We start from the raw sequence: 21723 nt of genomic DNA, 5'->3' as shown, positions 1-21723 counted from the left end.
CCTTGTCATTGCAGCATGTAGTAGTGGCGGTGACAGAATACCCTGAGTAATCTTGCATTTACAGTTTTTTTTTTCTTTACTTTTTTGCTGTTGTCTTTCCAAAACAGTTGCTGTGTGAGATATTTCAAGTTATGTGTTGTTTATTCGCATGTATTCAGGTTTTCCACATGAATCTACTGCTGTATGTTTGAAATGTACAGTAGGTGTTATTGCACATTGTTGTTTTTAGATAATTTAGCAAATACTAGATAGATCTTACATGATGTTTAGCTTTTAAATTAGCTGCTTTTTTTGTTTTGTTTTTTACAGCTTTTCCCAATATGTTTATTTACTTTTTTATAAGTAAAGCTAGGATTTTTCTGCTTATCAAGTTCAGTTAAAGCATAAAAGCATTATTGAATAAAAAAAGCATTCAGTTAAAGTAGCTATATTTCAGGGCTGCTAATATTGCTGACTCCATAAGATTTATCACTTGTGAGTCCCCCCCCAGTCAAATGAAGATATTTATTTTTAACACATTGCTGAGTGAAGAAGACAATAAATGCATAATGATATTTTGTTTTAGAATTATATTTACACTGCTGTCTATATTATATCATAATATAGGTCTAGTCATTGGCTGGTCATTTATCAAAAATTTTTTGTTTTTTGCTTTTGAAAGAAGTCTCTCATGCTTACCAAGGCTGCATTCATGTGTTAAGAATACAGTAAAAATAGTAATACAGTGAAATATTATTACAATTTAAAATAACTGTTGTCAAGTCATATATTTTAAAATGTAACATTGAAGTTTCAAATCTTTATTGTCATTGTAACATACAATGAAATTACAGTGCCATCCAGTCAGTGCATCAATCATGATCAACAAAACATAAAAAACGCTAAAATAGTAAAAATAACTGCTGTAGTAAAAAATCGATACAGTATTGCCATGGAAATATCACAATACTATAATGTATCGTTTTTTTTCCCCCACCCCTACAAAGGACACCAATAGTCTCTAGGTGATGATGTTCTTCCTGAGCAAAAATACTTTTTCAGCAGCTCAGAGGTATTCACGCCCAGGTGAGATCTTTCTCAACCGTTCCGACATCCTCTCCACACAGTCCCCGCTAATGCAAGATATCGGTTTTCTTCCTGCTGAAGTCAATGATGATGACCTCATTGGTATTTGAGATGTTGAGTAACATATTTAAATATCAATATAAAATATCAATTTCTTTGAGGAAAAAAAAAGAATAGTAGTGTACGTAATACACTCATGACTGATGGTTGGAAGACCCGAGTTCTTGTTTTCAGTCTGTGTACAATATAAAGCACAATAAATGCAATGGATTATCAGTAGCTGCGTGAAACGCATCTAACAGTTAAGAAGTAACCAACCAGCCTTGTAATTAGAAACTCTGAGGAGCCGAAACTAGGTGTTTTTCAACAATAGAACTTAATTAAACTCCCCCACACCCTTTGTGTAATGAAAAGGAAATTGAAATTTAGATAGTTGAAGAAACACTCTGCTATGAAACCAAAGGGAACAAACATAACTACTGTATATATCACAGCTTCAGGTTCACTGCAGCCATTGGCCATTTATGTAGCAGAAAATTAGAGCTACAAAACCCTTTATGAGCCTTTTAATCATGATTAATGTACTTGGTATAGCAAAGTTCTTTTCGTTAACAAGTTTTCATTCCATACTGAACAGTTCTTTTTCAACTGCTCTTTGTTGAAGGTGTGCCTTGCAGTTTAGTGGATACCATGCATATAATTACACTAATTAGCACTATCTCTCAACTTCATTTTAACCCATTTCCTCACTTAATGCAGATTCGTAAGCCTGCCAGTTACGAACTGATCCCATGAAAATGCAGAATCTATGAAGAAAAGATGGATTGAAAGGTGGATATTTATTTTGTTTTACACGGTCCATCATTCTTTAAAACACCAAATATATTATATATAACAGGTCAAAGCTTGAAGCCAGGTCGATAGCTGTAAGGAAACTCTTATTGCACATTACAGACCCATTTTAATCTTCAACCGAGGCACATCTTGTGAAACAGGCTGTGACTGAAGCTGCACAATAACCCCCTACGTCGCCCCAAAAGTGATCTGGACCAATTTACAGACGGCCTTTATACACTGAACAATATGCTGTTCTCTCTGCACCATTGCAAATGACTGTAATTATCATTATCATGGTCTTGGTCTTATTGACTGATGTTGGAACAGTTGTAATGACTCTCAGTTTCAAGTACAAAGTGATTAAGACTTCGCAGTGTTGTGGAAGTTAATGGGTTTTCTCATATTCCAGTTCGGAGTGGGTCGAAATCTCACAGACTGCCAGATTTGTTGGACGTGTTGAGGACTAAAGATTGAGCTGGTGTGGCAAATCAAAAAAGACAATGCAGTTGTGTGTTAAACCCCTCATGACAAAGGCTCTGTTCTAAGCCCTTGAGAGCTGCCTTGATGGATGTTTTCTACACAGGCAGGTGTTGATCAAATCTTGGCATATTTTATGTCAGTGCAAACATTTTCTAACTACAGAATTAATTCTAACTAACACAATTCATAACACAGCTCAAATATTTGTAAGTACGTAGTCCATTAGATTGTCTTCTGAATTTTAAGAAAGGGTTGTATATAAATTAAAGATTATTGGAGTATGTTTTACAAGAAAATGCCATTCCAGTCCTACTTAAAATGTCATGTTTATTTTTTTCTGAAATTTGCTAGCAATTTCTTTCAAAGTTAATCCTACACCATTTTGTTCATGGCGGAGAGCAAATTTTATCTTATTAACATTAACAAATCATTATTCTATAGTAAAAAAAGATTAATAAAAATACATTCTTTGTGTCAGTGTTATTTTAGCATTATTTATATACTATTAAAATTTTTATTAATATTTTGAGCTTTTTTTATTTATTGTTTTGGTGCATTGCTGCCATGTTATGTAATTTTAATGTTATATTTGAATGTTTTTCCATAGTAATGAGAAACTGTGTTGTTAAAGCTATATCTTATAATGACATATTTTGTCATAAAAAATTATCCCATTATACCATACACATAACATAAAAGTATTATATAGCTATATTGTTTTTTATATATATTCTCTATGTGACGTGTAGGCCTGTAGGACTTTATAATTTTCATATTTCATTATGTCATTTTGATATGTGCTATTTTTCATTATTTGACTATAGCTTATAGATTTTTAGTTTACTTTTAGTGTTAGTAATTCTAGTATTTAATTTTACACTTATTTCAGTTAGTTGCCAATATTTCGTTTTTTAAGTTTCAAGTTTTTCATTTTATATTTGTTTTATTTTAGCTTTCAATTACCAAACAAAACTTTTAATAGTTTTAGTTTTATGCTACTAATAACAGTGCTGCTGTGTATATCACAGGTAACTCCATCGCCCCCTAAAAGTTTATCAGTATTATAGTAACACAGAAATTCAGAAAAAGTAAGTTGACAGCCCTACTGGCATGTCCACAGGAAGTTTTAATGTTATTCATGTTGGGGAACAATGATGTGGTTGATGACTGACTTTAAGTCTTGTAAGTACTTTTTCAAATGTAATATGTACTCTGACAAAATATGATTGTTTGTGGATGATTCAATTCACAGCGCATTCAGTCGAGTGCTAACAAAAACTCAACGCGCACAGTAAAATAGTCAAGTTTTGAAAAGAGACATCACACCAGAAGTGTACATTACTTTTGATGTAGTACTTTGACTTATTATGCGCACAGCCCTCATGTCCTTTGCTTTTATTTACAGCATAATATCAATTTTAAGCACTGTTCTGGAATGCACCAATTGAACATATTCTGAGAAATATGACTAGACTTCTTAACATAATAGCCCAAAAACTGTTTTAGTCAAATTGACTCGGTTTGCAAGTGAAATTGCTAGACCGTTCCAGGAGTATTTTTCTCAGCATCAGTCAGTGCATATCAGGGTGAGTGCGTAACTTCCAGGGTGTTCTGAGATTTAAAATGAACGCTGGCACTCTGAATGCCTCCTGAATCTTAATATAGTCCTATACAGGATGGCTGCCACTTTCATTTCACAAGCAACCTCTCGGGACTGTGTTTTGCCTCTTACTGTAGACTATTGCACAGATAGATGGCTAGTGGTATTCTCTGCACGTCCTTGCATGAAAGGGTCTTCAGGATGCATGATGCATACAGGGGCTTAAAGTATGCATTGTCCTTTCTAGTCATTCATTCCCTCAAGAAGAGTTAGAAATGTCATAATTATGAGTTGGGGTGAGATTTTATTGATTTATTTATTTTGGGGAAGAAATTAATACTTTTTTTTACACTTGTGTACAAAATACTTCCACTCAGAAATCACCAGTAAAAATTTCACAATTTAAAAAACCAGCAAATTCATATTTAATTGAATATAAAATTTTGGATTAGAAAGAATCCAAGTCTAGTAATAAAAAATGTTTTATTACTAGACAATGCACAGGGATGCATTATATTATGAAAATATTTTTATTTCAAATAAATTATGCTTTTCTAAACTTTCTATTAATCAAAGAAAAATTAAATTCCAGTAAAATTATTAAGAAGACTGGAGTAATGATGCTGAAAATCCTGTTTTGCATCACAGAAATAAATGACATATCAAAATAGAAAACCGATAATTTAAATTCTAATAATATTTTACAGTATCAGTATTTTTTTTACTAATTTAGATTACAACTGAATGGTTTTGTGAAGTTCTTTAAATTTTCATTGCTGTTTTTCAGCAAAATTTAAGGAGCTTTTACTGAACTAATATAAAGCTAAAAACTGATGCTTTGTATTCCATGCAAGCTAAAATTGTACAGTAATGCTCTATTTGTTAAGGTAACTTTTTATATTAATATTGTTACATTTTAATTTATTCATATTAATTTATATAAAGTATGTAATGATCTTTTAATATTGAATAAAATTCTGAATAAAAATAAATTATGAACAGTAGTAATCTACATTAACGGACATTTAATTAAATGAAAATAGCATGCATTTAAAAAATATTATTAATAAATTAATCATCGTTAGTTCTTATCAAAAGCATTAGCTGATGTTAAAACATTTTAACTTATTATGAAGTGCAGTTAAAAGCAACATAAACTAAAGTCAGTAACACAATTGAATCGCCATATTGGACAGCAGACCAATTATCGGTTTGGCTCCAATAAGGTTGAAACCAGTGCATCTGGACTGTTTAAACAGGTTGGGAGGATTCTCTCCACTTTCAGGCAGTAAAGGAGCTAATAATACAACAGATACGGCTAGTTTTTGCACATCACTCTGGATCGGCTCCAGACATTGACATGCATTGATCTTATATACTGAACCACCGATTCTTTTGTGTCAACTGCTGCACTTATCAGCTCACTTTTGTCTGGCTGAGAGAATGAACTGTGTGAATAGTGTGTGAAAGAAAACTGAAGAATAATGGAATCCTCTGTGGTCAATCCTGGGAGAGGGTCGACTGTAGATGTGATGAGAGTAGAACATACGTCTTCGCCTGAGTCACGGTTTCACACAGAGCAGGATTTGTAAAGGAGATAACTCTATTGTGCCGCTCTCAGGTGGTCAAACAGCTCTCACCTAATCAGATGTCTAGACAATTATGGAAATGAAGTGGGAGCTGGACACAAAGCATGAGAATTGCAATTGAAGGTCACTTTGTTTTCAAATAATCAAGCAGGGGAATCGTTTGGCTGAGAAGAAATAAGAGCTATTTATGTTTATACGAAGAAGGGCTTTTTCTGTGTCATTGTTGTTTTAACACTGACTTTTTTGGACATGTTTATGTGGATTTGAGCGCTGATTTAAAACCTGGGGAGTTTATCTCCGGATCTCTGTGTAATACTTATCAAAACCTACAAAAAGATTGTCTTAAATTATTTGTGCATAACCTAATATTCATGAGCTTATATTTCATGTCTGTAATTTTATTGGGAATTTTAATAAAATAACGAAAAGTATTCATTAGTGGCCCAAAGCTTTATTTCGTGAAGGCAATCTCAGTCCCATTTTTGGAGACTTTCAAGCTCTCTCCCTAGTAACTGAGGGAATTAAAAATGAAAAATGTGTCTGAAAACGTATCTCTAGCTTTTGTGAACTGTTTCTTATAGCTTTCTTAAAGAAAATGATGCATTAGCAGACTCATGCATGCTATAAAAAACTAAATAATGTATCCTTTTAAGAATTTTTCATTCTGGACAAGGCAGTTCTCAGCTGCTGGGTTGCACCTTAAAAATGGGTCACATTTCTGTACTAAAAGGGTCACAGGCAACAGGGAAACTCTAACAAATTGCAACTAACCATGCAATTATACATGCTAATTGCATAGGATTACGAAATGAATATTTTTATTATTTTAAAGAGAATAGAAACAATAATAATTATAATTATTATTTTATTTTGGATAATTATAATTTTGTTGCTGATGTCAAAGGTAAAACATCCAATTACGTGTAACTTTGTATAAGTAACCAAATTAGGCAGAGGACAACATGATCAGGTTAACTGGCATACTCTCACCTTCAAAAAGCATGAATAAAATTTGCAAGGTGAATGAAAATATTACAAATAAATTGTTTTTGTGTACTTGTTTAATGTTTATACAGCTAATGTCATGCTAATATTTTTCACATGTTGTCAAGCCTATTATTATAATTTGTTTGATGCAGTTTTGGTACTTTTTGTGGTCACAATGTCAGAATAAGTATACAGAATAAGTATAGCGAGAAACAAAAAAATTGTGTTGTGAATAAGGTGTTACCCTATGAATATAACATCTCAAAGTGTTATGAAAAAGCTTTTCTCATATTTAAGTTGAACATAAATCTTCTGGATTTAAAGGTCAGTCAATGAAAGCTTGCTGCAATAAAAGTGCATCAGTTCCTTGGCTTGGCTTTACGTGTGTAATGCATTAGAAACAAATGCTCTAGATCAGCAAAACAGTGTTCACTTAACCTTTAACATAACGGTCTGTTCTGTTCTGTGGCATTTTAATCTGTCATGGACTGAGCAAACACAGGTTCTCGTTTCCTAGAAGGTTCCAGAAGATGATGAAACTATTATTTGATTTACCTTATGAGTCTCATTTCCAATTTCCTTTGCCTCTCCAGGTGATCTACGCCCTCAACACCAAGAATGACGAGCATGAAGCGGCCATCCAGACCCTGAAGGAGGCCCACGAGGAGGAGGTGCAGCAGATCCTCTCAGAAACGCGGGAGAAGATCATGCAGTACAAGAGCAAGATCAGCGACGAGATGGACTTGAAGCGGCGCATTCAGTCTCTGGAGGAGTCCATGGAGCTGCACGAGCGGATGAAGCGGCAGGCCCTGACGGAGTTCGAGACGTACCGCCAGCGGGTGGAGGACATGCAGCTGTGCACGGAGGCGCAGCACACTCAGCGCGTGGTCACCATGTCCCGCGAGGTGGAGGAAATGCGCCGCTCTTTCGAGGAGAAGCTCCGCTCATTCGGACAGTTGCAGTCCCAATTTGAGCAGGAGAAACAGCAGACTCTTGAGGAGCTTCGTGCCGCACATCGGCAGGAGGTGCGTCTATCAGTTTCTGTGGTTACATGTGAAAATGTAGGTCTATGCTAGGACTGCACGATTTGGGCAAAAATCTAATTCTCATTTTTAGGATAATTTATTTTTTATGTTTTGTTTGATTAAATTTGGTTTTGTTGGGCTTCACAATTTGGCCAGACTTTTGTGATTATATATCAGTATGACTATAAAATAGTACTACTACTATTTTTTATTATTATTAAATGTAGCTATTTAACAATATTACTACTGTAATATTTCACTGTAAAATAAAAAAATATTTGTAGAAAAAGCATCATCATCATAACAGTTTTACATTACAGTATTTACAATCTTTATTTTTATTATTAATTAATAGTAAAAAAAAATATGTTCGGAAATAAAAATATTTATTTATTTATTTCCAAATGTAAATTTTTAACATGGATATATTTATGTTTGGGTAAATGAGATTTTTCATTTGCTTATCCGTTTTTATTGAATAACATTATTTTACATGGAGAGTACCTCTGGAGCAGCCTTTGGTTAAGTGCTGTGGTCAAGGTCATAGTGGCCAAAGTTCATATACTGACCCTTGTTGGGCTTGAACCTTTAGTTTGCCAGCTTAGATCTTAAATCAAAGGCTATACTACAGTAATGAAGTTTTTGTTTGTCAAAATTCTGCCCTGACAACTGTACATTAAACATCAAATAACTTCCAATTGGCTGTAAATGTGTCATTCTCTGTAGCATTTTCATATTCAGTAACAGACAAATTGTTTGTGACTAGTTAGGAAGCAACACTAGGAACTCAAATTAATGTTGTATTCACAGGTCCAAGAACTGCTTCGCTCACACCAAAGCCAGAATGCCAACTACAGCAAAGACCAAGAGAAACTGGGACAGCTTCACAAAGCGGAGGTGGATTCACTGACCGAAAGAGTTGAGGAACTGAAACAGGACAAGAAGCGTCTGGTGGAGGAGTATGAGGCCAAGCTAAATAAAGCCCAGGCTTTCTATGAACGGGAACTGGAGGCCATGAAGCGCACGCAGCAGATGACCACAGAGAACCTGCTGGCCTGGAAGAAGACCGAAGCCGAGCTGAGGAAGGAGTTCCAGGTGCAGGAAGCGGCGCTGCAGAAGACTCTGGGGAAGCTGCGCAGTGAACTGCAGCGAGTGCAGGAGGAGGCCAGGGAGAGCAGGGAGAAATCCCACAAACTGCAATCCTCCCTCATTGCTGCAGAGAACAACATCAAGGTAAAGGCCACCAGATGCATCACATGTCCTTTTTATTTTTGTTATTTTTTTATTTATTTTGCTAATTAAATTTAATGTAAAAATAATTAATTTAAATTAATAAATAAATATTTAATTAAAAAAAAATTACTTTAATAATATTGTTCATCCAAAAATGAAACTTCTGTCATCATTTACTCACCCTGGTATGACTTACTGGTTAACGGTTACTGGTTCTTTAGTTTGGGGACCAATTTTCAATGTTATCTAACTATAAGCTATGACTTTTGCCTTAATAAACTCTTAATTTGCTACTTATTAATTGTTAGTAAAGTACTTGTTGCATTTAAGTATGTGGTAGGATTTAGGGATTTAGGAAATATGTTCATGCAGAATAAGCCATTTATTTGTGCTTCATAAGTACTAATAAACAGCCAATATGATGCATGCTAATAAGCAACTAGTTAATAGTGAGAATTGGTCCCTAAACAACCAACTTTAAACTAAAATAAAGTTATATTTGTTAACTATATTTAATGCATTAACTAACAGTGAGCAATACATTTGTTGCAGTATTTATTAATATTTATTAACTTAGTTAATTAAAATTAGCTGTTTATTGTTAGTCCATGTTAGCTCAGGTATATTACTTAACATTAATAGATACAACTTTTAATTTTAATACTGTATTAGATGTTGGAATCAACATTAACAAAGAGTAATAAATTCTTAAGAAGTATTTTCCATTGTTAGTTTATGTTAACTCATATGTTAACTAATGTGACCTCAGTGTAAAGTGTTACCATACTGAATTATTATTATTATAATTTTTTTTATTAAACTCTGATTGGCTTTGTGCAGAATTTCACTTTCATAAAGAAAAGTACATTTGTTGATGCTTAAAACATATGTTGCTTTTTTAATCACATTTTCTTATTCATCTAATGAGAATCATATTATCTTAATAGTTAAAATGACAGCTAAAATGGGTTACAAATGCTGTTTGATGTTAATTTACGACTCATTGGACAACACGTTAGAACAAATACATATTTCTTTAACCCTCTGCAGTGTATTTGAAATCATTAAAATGGCGAACACAGAAACTCATTGCAGTGAAAGTCAGACTACTGTAGTGCTTTGGTTTCTCTGAACACATCAGATATTTCAGACACATTTACAGAAGAGACTTCAAACGCAGTGGCACACATCCTGAACTCTGAATTGTCTTTCAAATATCTTTGAAGAAAAAAGCCAGTCAGCCAGCATGGCCCTCCAAGGCATTTCTTGGACTTGTTTCTGAATAGAGGAACTGATGAAATGTAATTTATGGTTGTCATCAAACGATCTATGCTTGGTTTGATTTATAATACGGTCGTTCAAATGAACAATGATGGCCAGTTTAATATTATGTTTGTCTTACATAAATTCTTGCTTTTATGACACATTATAATGGCTATTTAATGGCAATATGCTGAGCCTCTTTAGCTCCACACAGACACACACACACACAGAGCAGATCTTTAATGGAATCGATCTTTAGTCACTGTGGCATTTTCAGACTGGCACTCATAATGATCTGCCTCCCTGGGGTCTGTGCTGGTTTTTGTAAATCTTTGCTGATCAAATGCTGAATTACTTGGGTGAGAGATCCACGTCACATACTTGGAGCATCTAGTATAAATCATTGAAGTCAGACCCTAACTATCCAAGGTCAAATAGCCTGCAGTCGCAATTTGGCAAATCAGACACACTTCAATCAAAAACCATTTAGATTCCCCAGGTGCTGATTTTCACCCAATTACATGCTGCTGTTTTCCAGATGAGTCTCCTGTCACCTTATTAAAATATTTCACAGGTCATTTTACAAGGGCATTTTTAGTATAGCACCAGACATTGCTAAAAGAAGATATTTTGAAGATTGATGGTAATCAAACAGTTGGTGGTTGCCATTGACTTCCATAGTAGGAAAAAAAATAAGATGGAATTCAATGGCAACCACCAACTGTTTGATTACAAGCAATCTTCAAAATATCTTATTTTATGTTCAACAAAAGAAAGCAACTCATACAAGTTTGGAACAACATGAAGGTGAGAAAATGATGACAGAATTTTCATTTTTGGGTGAACTATTCTTTTAAGGCTCACTTAAAATCATGTGCCATAGTCCTTTGCACGGTGGGTGTGAAAAACATGTTTTTCTCAGTGTTAGAAAGTTGAAAAAGCAGAGATATATTTCCTGAAGACATTGATCAATCTCTGCGTGAAATACTTCTGCTTTTGATTTATGCTATGTTGATAAAGTAATTCTCCTCTATAAAAAATAGCCATGGTTATTCTACTCTAGCCAAAGTGTTTTAGCAGCAAGACCTATATCAGTACGGCCTGCCTGTATAGGAGAAAGACAAATATATGGACAAAGTAGTATATCAACTGAATACCAAAACGTGCCATTTTATTCCTTTGGATTACTTTGTGGAAAATGTGTTATCTAATGTTTTAAAGTATAAGTACCAATTAATGTTTGTAATTATTTATATACAGTACATATATTAATCCAAAGTAAAAAAAAAACTGATAGCAGAATATCTGACTGCATTCAAATAAGAAAGGGATGCATTTTTTTTACATTTTTCTTAATTTAAATTTCAAGCATATAATACAAATTATCAAAAATACTGAGCATATTGAACTAGTTTAAACCTGTCACATCTGCATTGTCCAATTGATTCAGTGATTAAATATCTCATTCAAAAAAACATATAAATTTGTCACTACCTACTGGCATAAAAATGTATTCAGCAAAAATGGTCACTTTAAGGCCCTGATATACTTCAAATGAAGTATGGTTTCGATCATCGTTTGGGGGCAAAAAGAAGTTTGAAAAGGCTGAGGGATGGTATACTGTTTCTGAACATTCCAACTCCTCCGCATGCTGGAGGCAGGGCGTACAGTAGATTAATGTAAACGTGTGTCGCGACACTCGGGCGTATGCCCTAAACACAACAACGATGAAGTGAAGAAGTGTAGGCAATCTAGGTGTGAGACGGGCCCCAATGGTCAGAATATAATAGACAAAAGAATAATGATTAGCAGCAGTTTAGAGTCAGGTATAATGTTTGTAATACAAAAGAACCATTCTATTTCCATAATCGTTCCTTTATGGGGAATGTGAATGGCTCATAGTTCAAAAACTTTAGCATGATTTGGAAAAAGATATTGGAGTCAGTTTGTTACTTTATTTTATTAGTGTTCATTTATTTTATTAAACTGGATAAATTGTTACACATTTTTATATTTTATGTGGTGTCATGATTTACTTGTGATAAAAACACAAAGTTTTATTATTGTATATTCATTTGGCCTTTCATTAATTGTATACCATTTAAATTTGCTTATTGAAAGAACAGCAGCAGCAATATGGTGTAACATTTTATTTTAAACATGTATTTGGTACTTGCTACCTTATATCTTTACTCTTTCCTTTCATTCTTTTCATGGCTTTGGAAAACTTGTCTTTGATGTTGGGCTTTTAATGTGTGAGTGAATTAATCAGAACAAATCTTTTTAATGAACAAGTTTAAGAGAAGTCAGAAAACGCTTACATGGCTTTGTGGAAGGAGACAGCTGTATCACTAGTGATATAAAAAAAAAACATCTGTTTTTCAGTTTCTTGTACAGGTGTTGTTCATGTGTACAGGTGAGTGGATGATCCCAGAATATCAACACAATGTCCTGAATTTAAGTGCTTTCCTCCCATAGAAAACTGTTATAAAGAATAAACGCTTAACGTGAGACTTTGTGTGGGATGTGTTTATATGCTGGCCACATCTGCTCGCTTGTAGGCACTCACACATTAATGTTGCCCCCTAATAGTCAATCATTAGTTGATGAGAAGATGCTTGGTCGACCAGAATTGTATTCGTTGCTTAGTCACAGAAAAAACAATTCCACAGAAAGTGGCGAAGTCACGCAGTCCGTGATGGACAGATCATTAACGGCTGGTCTGTGTGGTAATACAGCACATCGGGCAGGACATCCAAATGCTCACCTATCATTCATCAACCTCAAATATGGCTTTCCATCTGAAAGATGTATGTAGTAGCAACTCTGCATGGCCGATCAATATAATGGTGAGATAAAAAATGAGCGCTATTCAAGTGTCTGTGCAGAGTGTGAAAGCTGAACAGTAGCACTCTCTGTGTGATGTTTCATTAACAAATGTCGGGAGCACACAGAGATAATCAAACCAGCCAATTCGTTATCAGTAATCACATCATCTATCCAATCAGCATGAGAGAGAACCTCTACAAATAATCAAGCAGTCTTACCTTCATTCTTTCTAGTCTTTGAGCATCCCTCCACCACCCGACTCCTCACCATCGACGTATTTCTACCCAGGGGGAGCGCTCTGTGTTTGGGCAAATACTGAGCTCTGAGCCCTCTCCCTGAACAACACGCCAGATCCACATACTATTCTTGCATTAAGATAAGAGTAATACATCTTTTGACTCTGTAAAGACTCTAGGTTTATTTGTGTGCACCCAAAATAACAACAAAACATTACGCTTTTGTGAAGTAAGGAAAGCAAACAGGATGTGCTTTCTGCCGTCTCAGTCTCTGTGAACTTGAGTGCGAAACTAAGTGTATGCTTGCAATACTGACTTGAAAAATATATCTATAGAGAGTAAATTTGTATACTGTTAATTGAACCAATTCAAATGGAAAACAAATATTCTCAGATTATGTAATCCTTCTGAAACATGCATACAGGTGCATCCATTACTGCAGAGATGATGAGTCAGTGTCGCTGGCTTTATCTCTGAAGCCAAAAACACATTCAGCACGGTGTGCTGAGGCAAGCATTTTTTTTGTGTGTGTGCTTGAGTGCTTATTAGGCTATGTAGGCAATTAAAGGCTCATAATTATGATTTAAATGAATATTTGACTAATGCTTAAAATTAACCGCTACTAGTCGACCAGAAAAATCTTTAGGCGAGGGCAGCCCTAATATATACATCACGTTCTACCCCCTATAAAAGCTTAAAGTTCAACTCAGTGCATTGCATTCATATTCTGGCCGATATTCTGCTTGTCTGTAAATGGTATGTGCTCTATCAATAAGGTATGTATTAAACTTGGTCCCCCAAAGGCCAAACTAATTTATTTCAGAATGTCCCGTTTATCATTATAGACCACTATGCTGTGACCAATGTGTTTATAAATTCATTAAGTCAATTTCGACTTGTAAAGTTATAATTTGGACTTTGTATCTCATAATTTCAGCTTTTTAAAGTCACAATTTGGACTTTCTATCTCAGTATTTTAATTTAGTCATAATTTCATCTTTTTATCTCTTATGAATTATGATCATTTTGACTTTTTAAGACATGATTTGTTTTCTTACTTGGCAGAAATTGACTTCCTTCGTTTTGTAGTTTCTTCATGTTTAGTTTTTTTTTTCTACAAATTTGATAGTTTATTATTACTAATTATTTATTTTAAAAACCATGTAGCCATGGTAATGAGGACCATGGTTTTACTTCTTGTGACACCATCATACTAATACTACTCGTTTAAACTCTGGATGCTTTTTCCTTTTTAGATGTTTATTTCAAATGAAATAAAATGTCAATTCAATAAGGGCCTGATTAAAGATAAATATCAATGTCTTCAGTGCTGGAAGAGGAAAGTGTCTTATATAAATTAGGTGCTGCTTATTATTTACAAAATAATAAAGTTATTTAAGGGAGCGTCACCCAAAAAATTATAATTGTCATCATTTACTCAACATGATATCATTCTAAACATGGATGAATTTCTTTCTTCTGTGGAACATAATTTGAGAAATTCAATAAATTTTTGTCCATACAGTAATAATCAAGGGTAGCCAAAATGATTTGGTAACATTCTACAAAATCTTCTTTTGTGTTCAACAGAATAAAGTCATTTGAAAAGTCATTGAGGAAATGATGTCAGAATTTATTAGCAGTAACTTTCCAGTAGTCTAGCTCAAAATCAGTGCTTTAATGTCAAGTGTTTTTCTATGTGACAAAAATGCATTAAGTTTGTTGCATTTGTCGTGAATTCAGTAATATCTATAGTTACTGTCGTGTTTTATTTATTAACTTATTCACTTCAATTGAAGGGCCTATGACCCATCAAAACATTCAAGGGGGAACTTTTTTTTATTTACGATCGCAACTCATAGTGACCCAGCAACCATCCCCTCACCCCTCAATGGGATTTTAAGAGGACCCCATAGCAAATTCAGTGCACAGGGCCCAGAATTTATAGACAAAGCCCTGCAAACCGCAATAAAATCTGACAACAGTGGCATAAAAATATTTTTTTTTCAGTTCTGCAATAAAAAAAATGTACTTTTCATGTTGTGCATGTTCCTTCTTCCAAAAAGTCTCTAGATGTAGCATTACAATGCTGAAATTGTCCTACAAGTAGTTTTTCTTTCTCTTCGTGCTATCTTTACTATAAGAAGAACAAAATACATTGAATAAATTCATTCAGTGGAAAAGTCGATGATTTGAAAAATTGAACACGAGCTCCACAATGGTGGAAGGAAAAAGTTAGACAATGAACGATGGAAGCCGAGAGAACTTCTTTTAGAAGGCGACGGAGGAAATTGACAAAGAGAGCCGAGATGAAAGGGAGGAAGAGCTAATGTGTACATGCACAATTAATGAGGATGAATTTGAGAACAGAGGAGACAGTGTGAGAAGAGCAAAAATGGAAAAAGTGACATGAGTGAAAGAGAGAGCCAGCCAAAGCGAGAAACCTCATGATATTTAAATATAGAGAGACAGCTCTCAGTAATAAACCGAGATAGAGAGGTTTATGTGAAGTGTTTTGGTCGTTTTGTTGATTGATTTGTGTGTGTGTATCTGCAGGAACTGCATAAACAATTGGAGGAGGTGACTAAGGACACGGAGATCGTGGAAATCAGACAGAGGGAGGCGGAGTGTGAGTTGGAGGCATCCAGAGACCGAGTGCAGCAGCAGGCCACAGAGATCCTGCTCAAAGCCAGTGAGATACTCACATGCTTTCCCATCACCTCTGTTCACAGTCAACTGTTCAATCCCACTCCGCTCACTTTCAGTGATTCATCCTTCTACACTGCTTTAGGCTACTAATCCATTACCAGCATGCACAGCAGGATTGTGCGAGATTCAGAATTAAATGCAGAGTGCCTTCAGGTTCCAACTGATCTTCTTTCTTTGAATTGAATTTAAACAGAATACAGAACTGTCATTTAAATAAAAGTGTAAAAATGTAAATGTAAATAATTTGAAGTTAAATTAAATGAATTTTCAGAGAGGTGAACATTTTGTACAGTTTCTAAGAATACACGCATCTTTATTAGTCATGTTTTATTATTATTATTATTATTATTATTGTCATTTTTATATTATAATAATAATTATTATTATTATTAATAAAAATAATTGTTTGAAGTGTATGCACTATACTATTTTTGAGGTTAACATCTATCATCGTCCTTATCATCCTCATCATCATCAATATTGCAAATTAATTTTTCGAAATAAGTGGTTTAAAATAACTGCAACTGTTATTTGAGGTTAAAATCTGCCGTAGCTTTACAGATAAGACCTGATTCCATTTTTTTTATTTATTATTTATTTAAATATTCAGGAATTTCAGGATCTAGGTTTAAGATCCTTATTTTCTTGAAAAAAAAATTATTTGCCATATTCAAACCTAAACAATTGACTTTGGCTAGTGTACGGTGTAAAACGAAACTAATTATTACCATATAATTGGGTAAAATTAAATGATATTCACATATTTTAACTGTTGTTAATAGTTTTTAATAATACATGCATTTTTATTAAGCATGTATTTTTTTAATTGTTGCTGTTGCTGCTGTTATATTTATGTTAATATGAATAATTATTATTTATATTATAAATATTTTTTTGATGTCCACAGGTTAAAATAATGACTAATTATTATAATAAACTACTTTTTGAGGTTAAAGTATATTGTCACCTTATAATGTCAGCTAAAAAAAAGATATAAATGGCAAAAAATAGTGATATTTGAATAAATAAAGAACAAACAAATAAACTTTGCCAGTTATTGGCATATTTATTGGGTAAAGGTTAACTGGGTTTAGTCAACGGTGCATCAGATTAGAGACACTGCTCCAGCTGCAAGGCACCATTGCTGTTGACAGAAAAATTTGGGTGGATCAGCTCCTGGTATCCTGGCAACAGCAGCTGTGTGTCCTAGCAGTATTCATCACCCACATTCTGGAATGTTCCCTGAGGGAGGCAGAGCCCAGCTGGGTCTGTCACACCTAAATGTCAAACACACCTCTGGACTTTTATCTGGGAAAAACAATAGGTGTTTAAGCACTCCGTGATTGTGTTTATGTGCTTTCTGCACTGCATTAATGAATATAACATGAAGCAGAAGCCGTTATCTGAGCAATTTATCCAGGCTTGAACTCCAGATAAACCATACATTGACCACCAGATCGTATCACTGACAAGTGCATTTCTTTTTAAACGTTTGTAGTACCACAAAAGTGTAGATATCAGTAACTGTAATGTAATTAACTTTTTTGTAAAATGATTCAATTTTTAAAAAGGTTGCTGTTTATTGGTATAATAGACAAGAAATTGCAGAATATATACACACACTAGGGCTGTGAATCTTTGGCAAGGCAGCGATTCGATTACGATTCATAGGTTTTCGATTCGATTCAAGAACGATTTTTCCAAATTTAGAACGATTCAATTCGATTCGATTCACAATTAAATTCGATTCGATTCGATTATAACGTTTCGATTCTGCATTCTTTAAGTGCATTCACGGGATTATTTAAATGCTTCTACTAAATTCTTTAAATGCTTAGTCAGGGGGCAAATTACAGTAGCATTTATGGTTAGAGAACCATAGGTTAAAAAAAAAAAACAACAACTTTTGTCCATTGTTAAATGCTAGTTTAATGATGCGACATGGCATACGTAAAAATGTATGTAAGCCAAGTTTTTAAAAAAGAGCTTAAAGAGTGTTATGTATAAGCTAACATTTTGTCACACCAGGGGCGTAGCCATAATTTCAGAAGTGACAGAAATGTCAAATACAATCATTTTATGTATGTAGCCTATATAATAATAATAATTATTATTATTATTATTTTTTTTTATTTTTTTTTTTTTACAAGGAATTATCTTCTTTTTTAATTACTTTTAATTAGCTGTAATAAATCAAATACACTGCTGGACAATAATCAATCGATATTTTTTTCCTAATGGCAGTTTTATGATTGTTTTATATGCTAGGCTACATTTAATTAGCAATTATTTAAATTTTCTGCACAGAATAAGGTAGAAAATATACTTTATAGTTTCTGTACTGTAATGAATGTCAATTAGCACTGCATCATTCATAAATTGTTTGTGTTTTTTTTTTTTTAGTTTCATCAGTTAATTCTGCTTTTATTCAGTTTAGCTGCAGATATAGCCTGGCACGTCTATGAGAGCGAGATCGCTTCGCTCTCAGTGTGAAAACGTCTTCATCTCTATTTAACTTTTCCTCTCCATCAGCGAATGATTCTGAGAGAAAACGTGCCAGATGTCTGCTTGCTAATGAAACAAACGCTACTTTCATGCATCTGATTATCAGATAAATCTTGCGCTCTTATTTTAAGGTCGTTGTTGCTGTGGTTAATTTTAAAAGTTTCCTTCGTATATTCGGTTCATCCGCATTGTTTAAAAACATTTATCATTCAATGGATCTGTGCGTATGATTTAGACACTTACATTTCTGCTCCGTCCATGCAATAAATACAGCTGTCGACGGCTCCGGTAACTCCGTGGGTAAGATGCACAGAGCCAGTGACAAACTACAGAAAAGTTAGCATTACTGGCCACGAGTCCTATAGATCACACGTCAGCTGCTTCAGAGACGAACGGAGCGCGAGCACAATCCTGTGACAGTCTCAGGCGGTAAACAGTGGAGCGCGTGAAGGACAGATAAGAGGCACGATTCACGAACACTCTTCAAGGTCTCCAATAATTCGTGCGTGTAGTAATTTAATGTGTATACATTTTGAAAGTATTGAATCGCTATAGATTCGCGATTCATTCGATTCTTAGCATTTTGAATCGATTACTGTCCAAGATCGGTGATTCACGATTCAAAAATCATGTTTCAAGATCGATGCATATGAATCGTCAGGGTTTGTAATCGATGCATCGAGAAAACGAGTGAATCGTTACACCCCTAACACACACACACACACACACACACACATATATATATATATATATATATATATATATATATATATATATATATATATATATATATATATATATATATATATATATATATAAAATTGGAATTAGAAATTTTAAATAACCTTTTTTATTTTTGAGGCGACAACTGAAATTCCTGAATTAAACATGCAGCATCATTTACTCTTCTATTCTGTTCAACATACTATTTTGAATAAATAAACTGCAGTCTACTGTACAGCATGTACTGTATGGTATGCAGTAAGCGTGCTTTTATTTTATTATTAACATAGCCATAGACAGATCTTCAAGACACATTAAATCTGGTGAAGAGTAGGCAAACTGTTGAGGTTTATTTGCAGTGTTCAGGTTCACAGTATTGGCAGCTGGAAAGGATCTTTGACTCTCTGTGTTAGATGACATTCAAAGCATTGACCCTCCTCTACAGTACTGTCTCCGGCTTTCTCTCTGCCGTCCAGGTCAGATCGGAAGCCTGCAGGCCACCCAGATGACTCATGAGGCAGTCATTCGGGATCTGGAATCGGAAAAGTCTCGTCTGAAGGACAAGGTGTTGCGTCTGGAGGAGGAACGAGGGGCGTTGCAGAAGAAAAGTCAGACGCTGGACGAGAGGCAGAGACAGCAGATCCTCTCCTTAGAGAAGGTACGGATCAATCCCATTCAGTTTACTGAATATAGATCAGTTTAGGTCCACTGGGAGTGTTTGGACACTTTGTATCACAACCAATTTTTTTTATATTCTTTGGATACTTTCTGCTTGTCAGAAATCATGATGCTAGTTGGTTTTATACAGAATAAATGACTCCGATAACTAAAGTTAAGAAAGGCTTTAGCAGTTTTTTGTCAGATGGCACTTGGATTTTTTTTATCTAATCAGTGCCATTTTTAGTGTCCAGATATTTTTGAGCGGCCTGATTTGCATTGTACCATATTAAGAACAAGTTTTCTATCCCAGTGTATTTTAATATATATTTATATTATATATTTATATTATTTTTATTTTTATAATTTTTTTTTTTTTTATGGCAAACCTGAATTTTCAGCATTAATACTCACGTGATCCTTCAGAAATTATTCTGATACACTAATTTTATTTTTATTTTTTATTTTTTTGAATTATTTGGATAATTTCTGGTTGTCAAACATCACAAGCACGATGCTGGTTGGTTTTTATACTGTACAAATTGAAGTTAAATAAGCTCTAGCAACATTTTAAAAGTATCACTACATTTTATTATATACTGTATAATATAATGTATTATTCTTACTTGAATTTTTTTAATATTTTATACTAACTCAATAATGTGTTTTAAGGGCACAATTTATTGTGAAAAATGAAAAGGGCTGTTTTCTATTTAATATATTTAAAAATGTAATTTATTCCTGTGATCAAAGCTGAACTTTCAACATCATTACTCCAGTCTTCAGTGTCACATGATCCTTCAGAAATCATAAAAAAAAAAATTCTTATTATTATCAGGAAACCATTATACTTATTTTGGATTCTTTGGGAACTTGTTGGTTGCTCTAGCAGCAGTTTGAGCAAATTGAGCACTTGGTTTGATATTTCATATCTAATGCAATGACATTTTGAAGTGTCCAAATATTTCTTGAGGGCAAAATTTGTACTGCACCATAAGATCTTGAAGCCTGGTTGCTGTGTCTAAGAGATGGAGTGAGGAAAAGCAGTTCAAGATTGCAGAAACTGTCTGTATGTAACTTAAACATCAGTCTTCTGCAGAAACAGTTATTTCATGAGTTCCTTTGAGACATCATTAGTTTAAGCTTTAAGCATATACTGTACAATACCATCTCTCATGTTAAACACTTGCAGCTTTATCACAGCCAAATCCAGACCTCTATGTTTAATTCAGAACGCTCCATCCTCACTGCAGACAGTCTCTTTGTCTCAGTGTCTCTTTGTGGTCGGCCGGTTTGATTGAAATGCAATTCTTATTTCTCAGTGATTTCACTCAGTCTGGTAATAATTTTTCTTGTGCGGAGACAGCATGGCTATTTATTTGACTTTTTCACGCTGCTCTAGCAGTTTGGCTTTTTGGCTGTCCTGTCGCATTTAGGTTTTCTTCCATTATTAATACGTTGAAAGCCCCAATAAACAGATTGTGGGAATGTGGGCTTGTTTCTGCACCAGAAATATCCCTCTCAGCAGTTTTACGAGTAGCCTTTGGGAAACATTTTAAAAGCTGTGGTGCAGTCCGTCATATGACACATTGCGAAGGCCCCTTCTTTCTTCCTAATAGCTTTCTGTCAGTCTCCACTGTTTTGGCCAATGAAGAAGGAAAAAGCTCAACGAGAATTTAAGCTGAATTTTTTATTTACAGCTTCAGAAAAGGCCATGAAAAAAAGAGAACAGCCTCACAAAAGAGTAATCCATGCACATGTACACACACTATTGCTCTAAATAAATAAATAAATAAATAGTACTGTACTGTATATAATATTCCTAATTTTGTTTCTCTATGTTTTCATTTCTAAGAGTACCATTTGCTGGAGTATCAAAAACTACAGTACTCTGAGTTAACTACTGTACTATAGGAATGGATGATGTGTCCAATAAAATAATAATTTTAATTTTTTACATTTTATTTTAATTAAAAATTTTGGCA

The 21723-nt window shown here is 34.1% G+C and overlaps 2 protein-coding genes across 4 annotated transcripts in view; one reads left to right on the top strand and one right to left on the bottom strand.

The window, feature by feature from the left end:
• The window catches only part of LOC132106525 (dehydrodolichyl diphosphate synthase complex subunit nus1), a 314847-nt gene that overhangs the window by 29638 nt on the left and 263486 nt on the right, over positions 1-21723 (bottom strand). The gene's annotated exons all lie outside the window — the stretch shown is intronic.
• LOC132106524 (protein FAM184A-like) overlaps positions 1-21723 on the top strand; it is a 141938-nt gene that overhangs the window by 46801 nt on the left and 73414 nt on the right. For all 3 annotated transcript variants that reach the window (XM_059512283.1, XM_059512282.1, XM_059512284.1), the window contains exons 2-5: positions 7152-7583; positions 8394-8816; positions 15701-15836; positions 19558-19739. In XM_059512283.1, the coding sequence (XP_059368266.1) occupies positions 7152-7583; positions 8394-8816; positions 15701-15836; positions 19558-19739 (1173 nt within the window). The remainder of the gene's footprint in view (positions 1-7151; positions 7584-8393; positions 8817-15700; positions 15837-19557; positions 19740-21723) is intronic.

Source organism: Carassius carassius, chromosome 27 (assembly GCF_963082965.1).
Source record: "Carassius carassius chromosome 27, fCarCar2.1, whole genome shotgun sequence".
NCBI lineage: Eukaryota > Metazoa > Chordata > Actinopteri > Cypriniformes > Cyprinidae > Carassius > Carassius carassius.
Note: the sequence above shows the minus strand (reverse complement) of the source record. Positions and strands in the feature narration are given on the sequence as shown.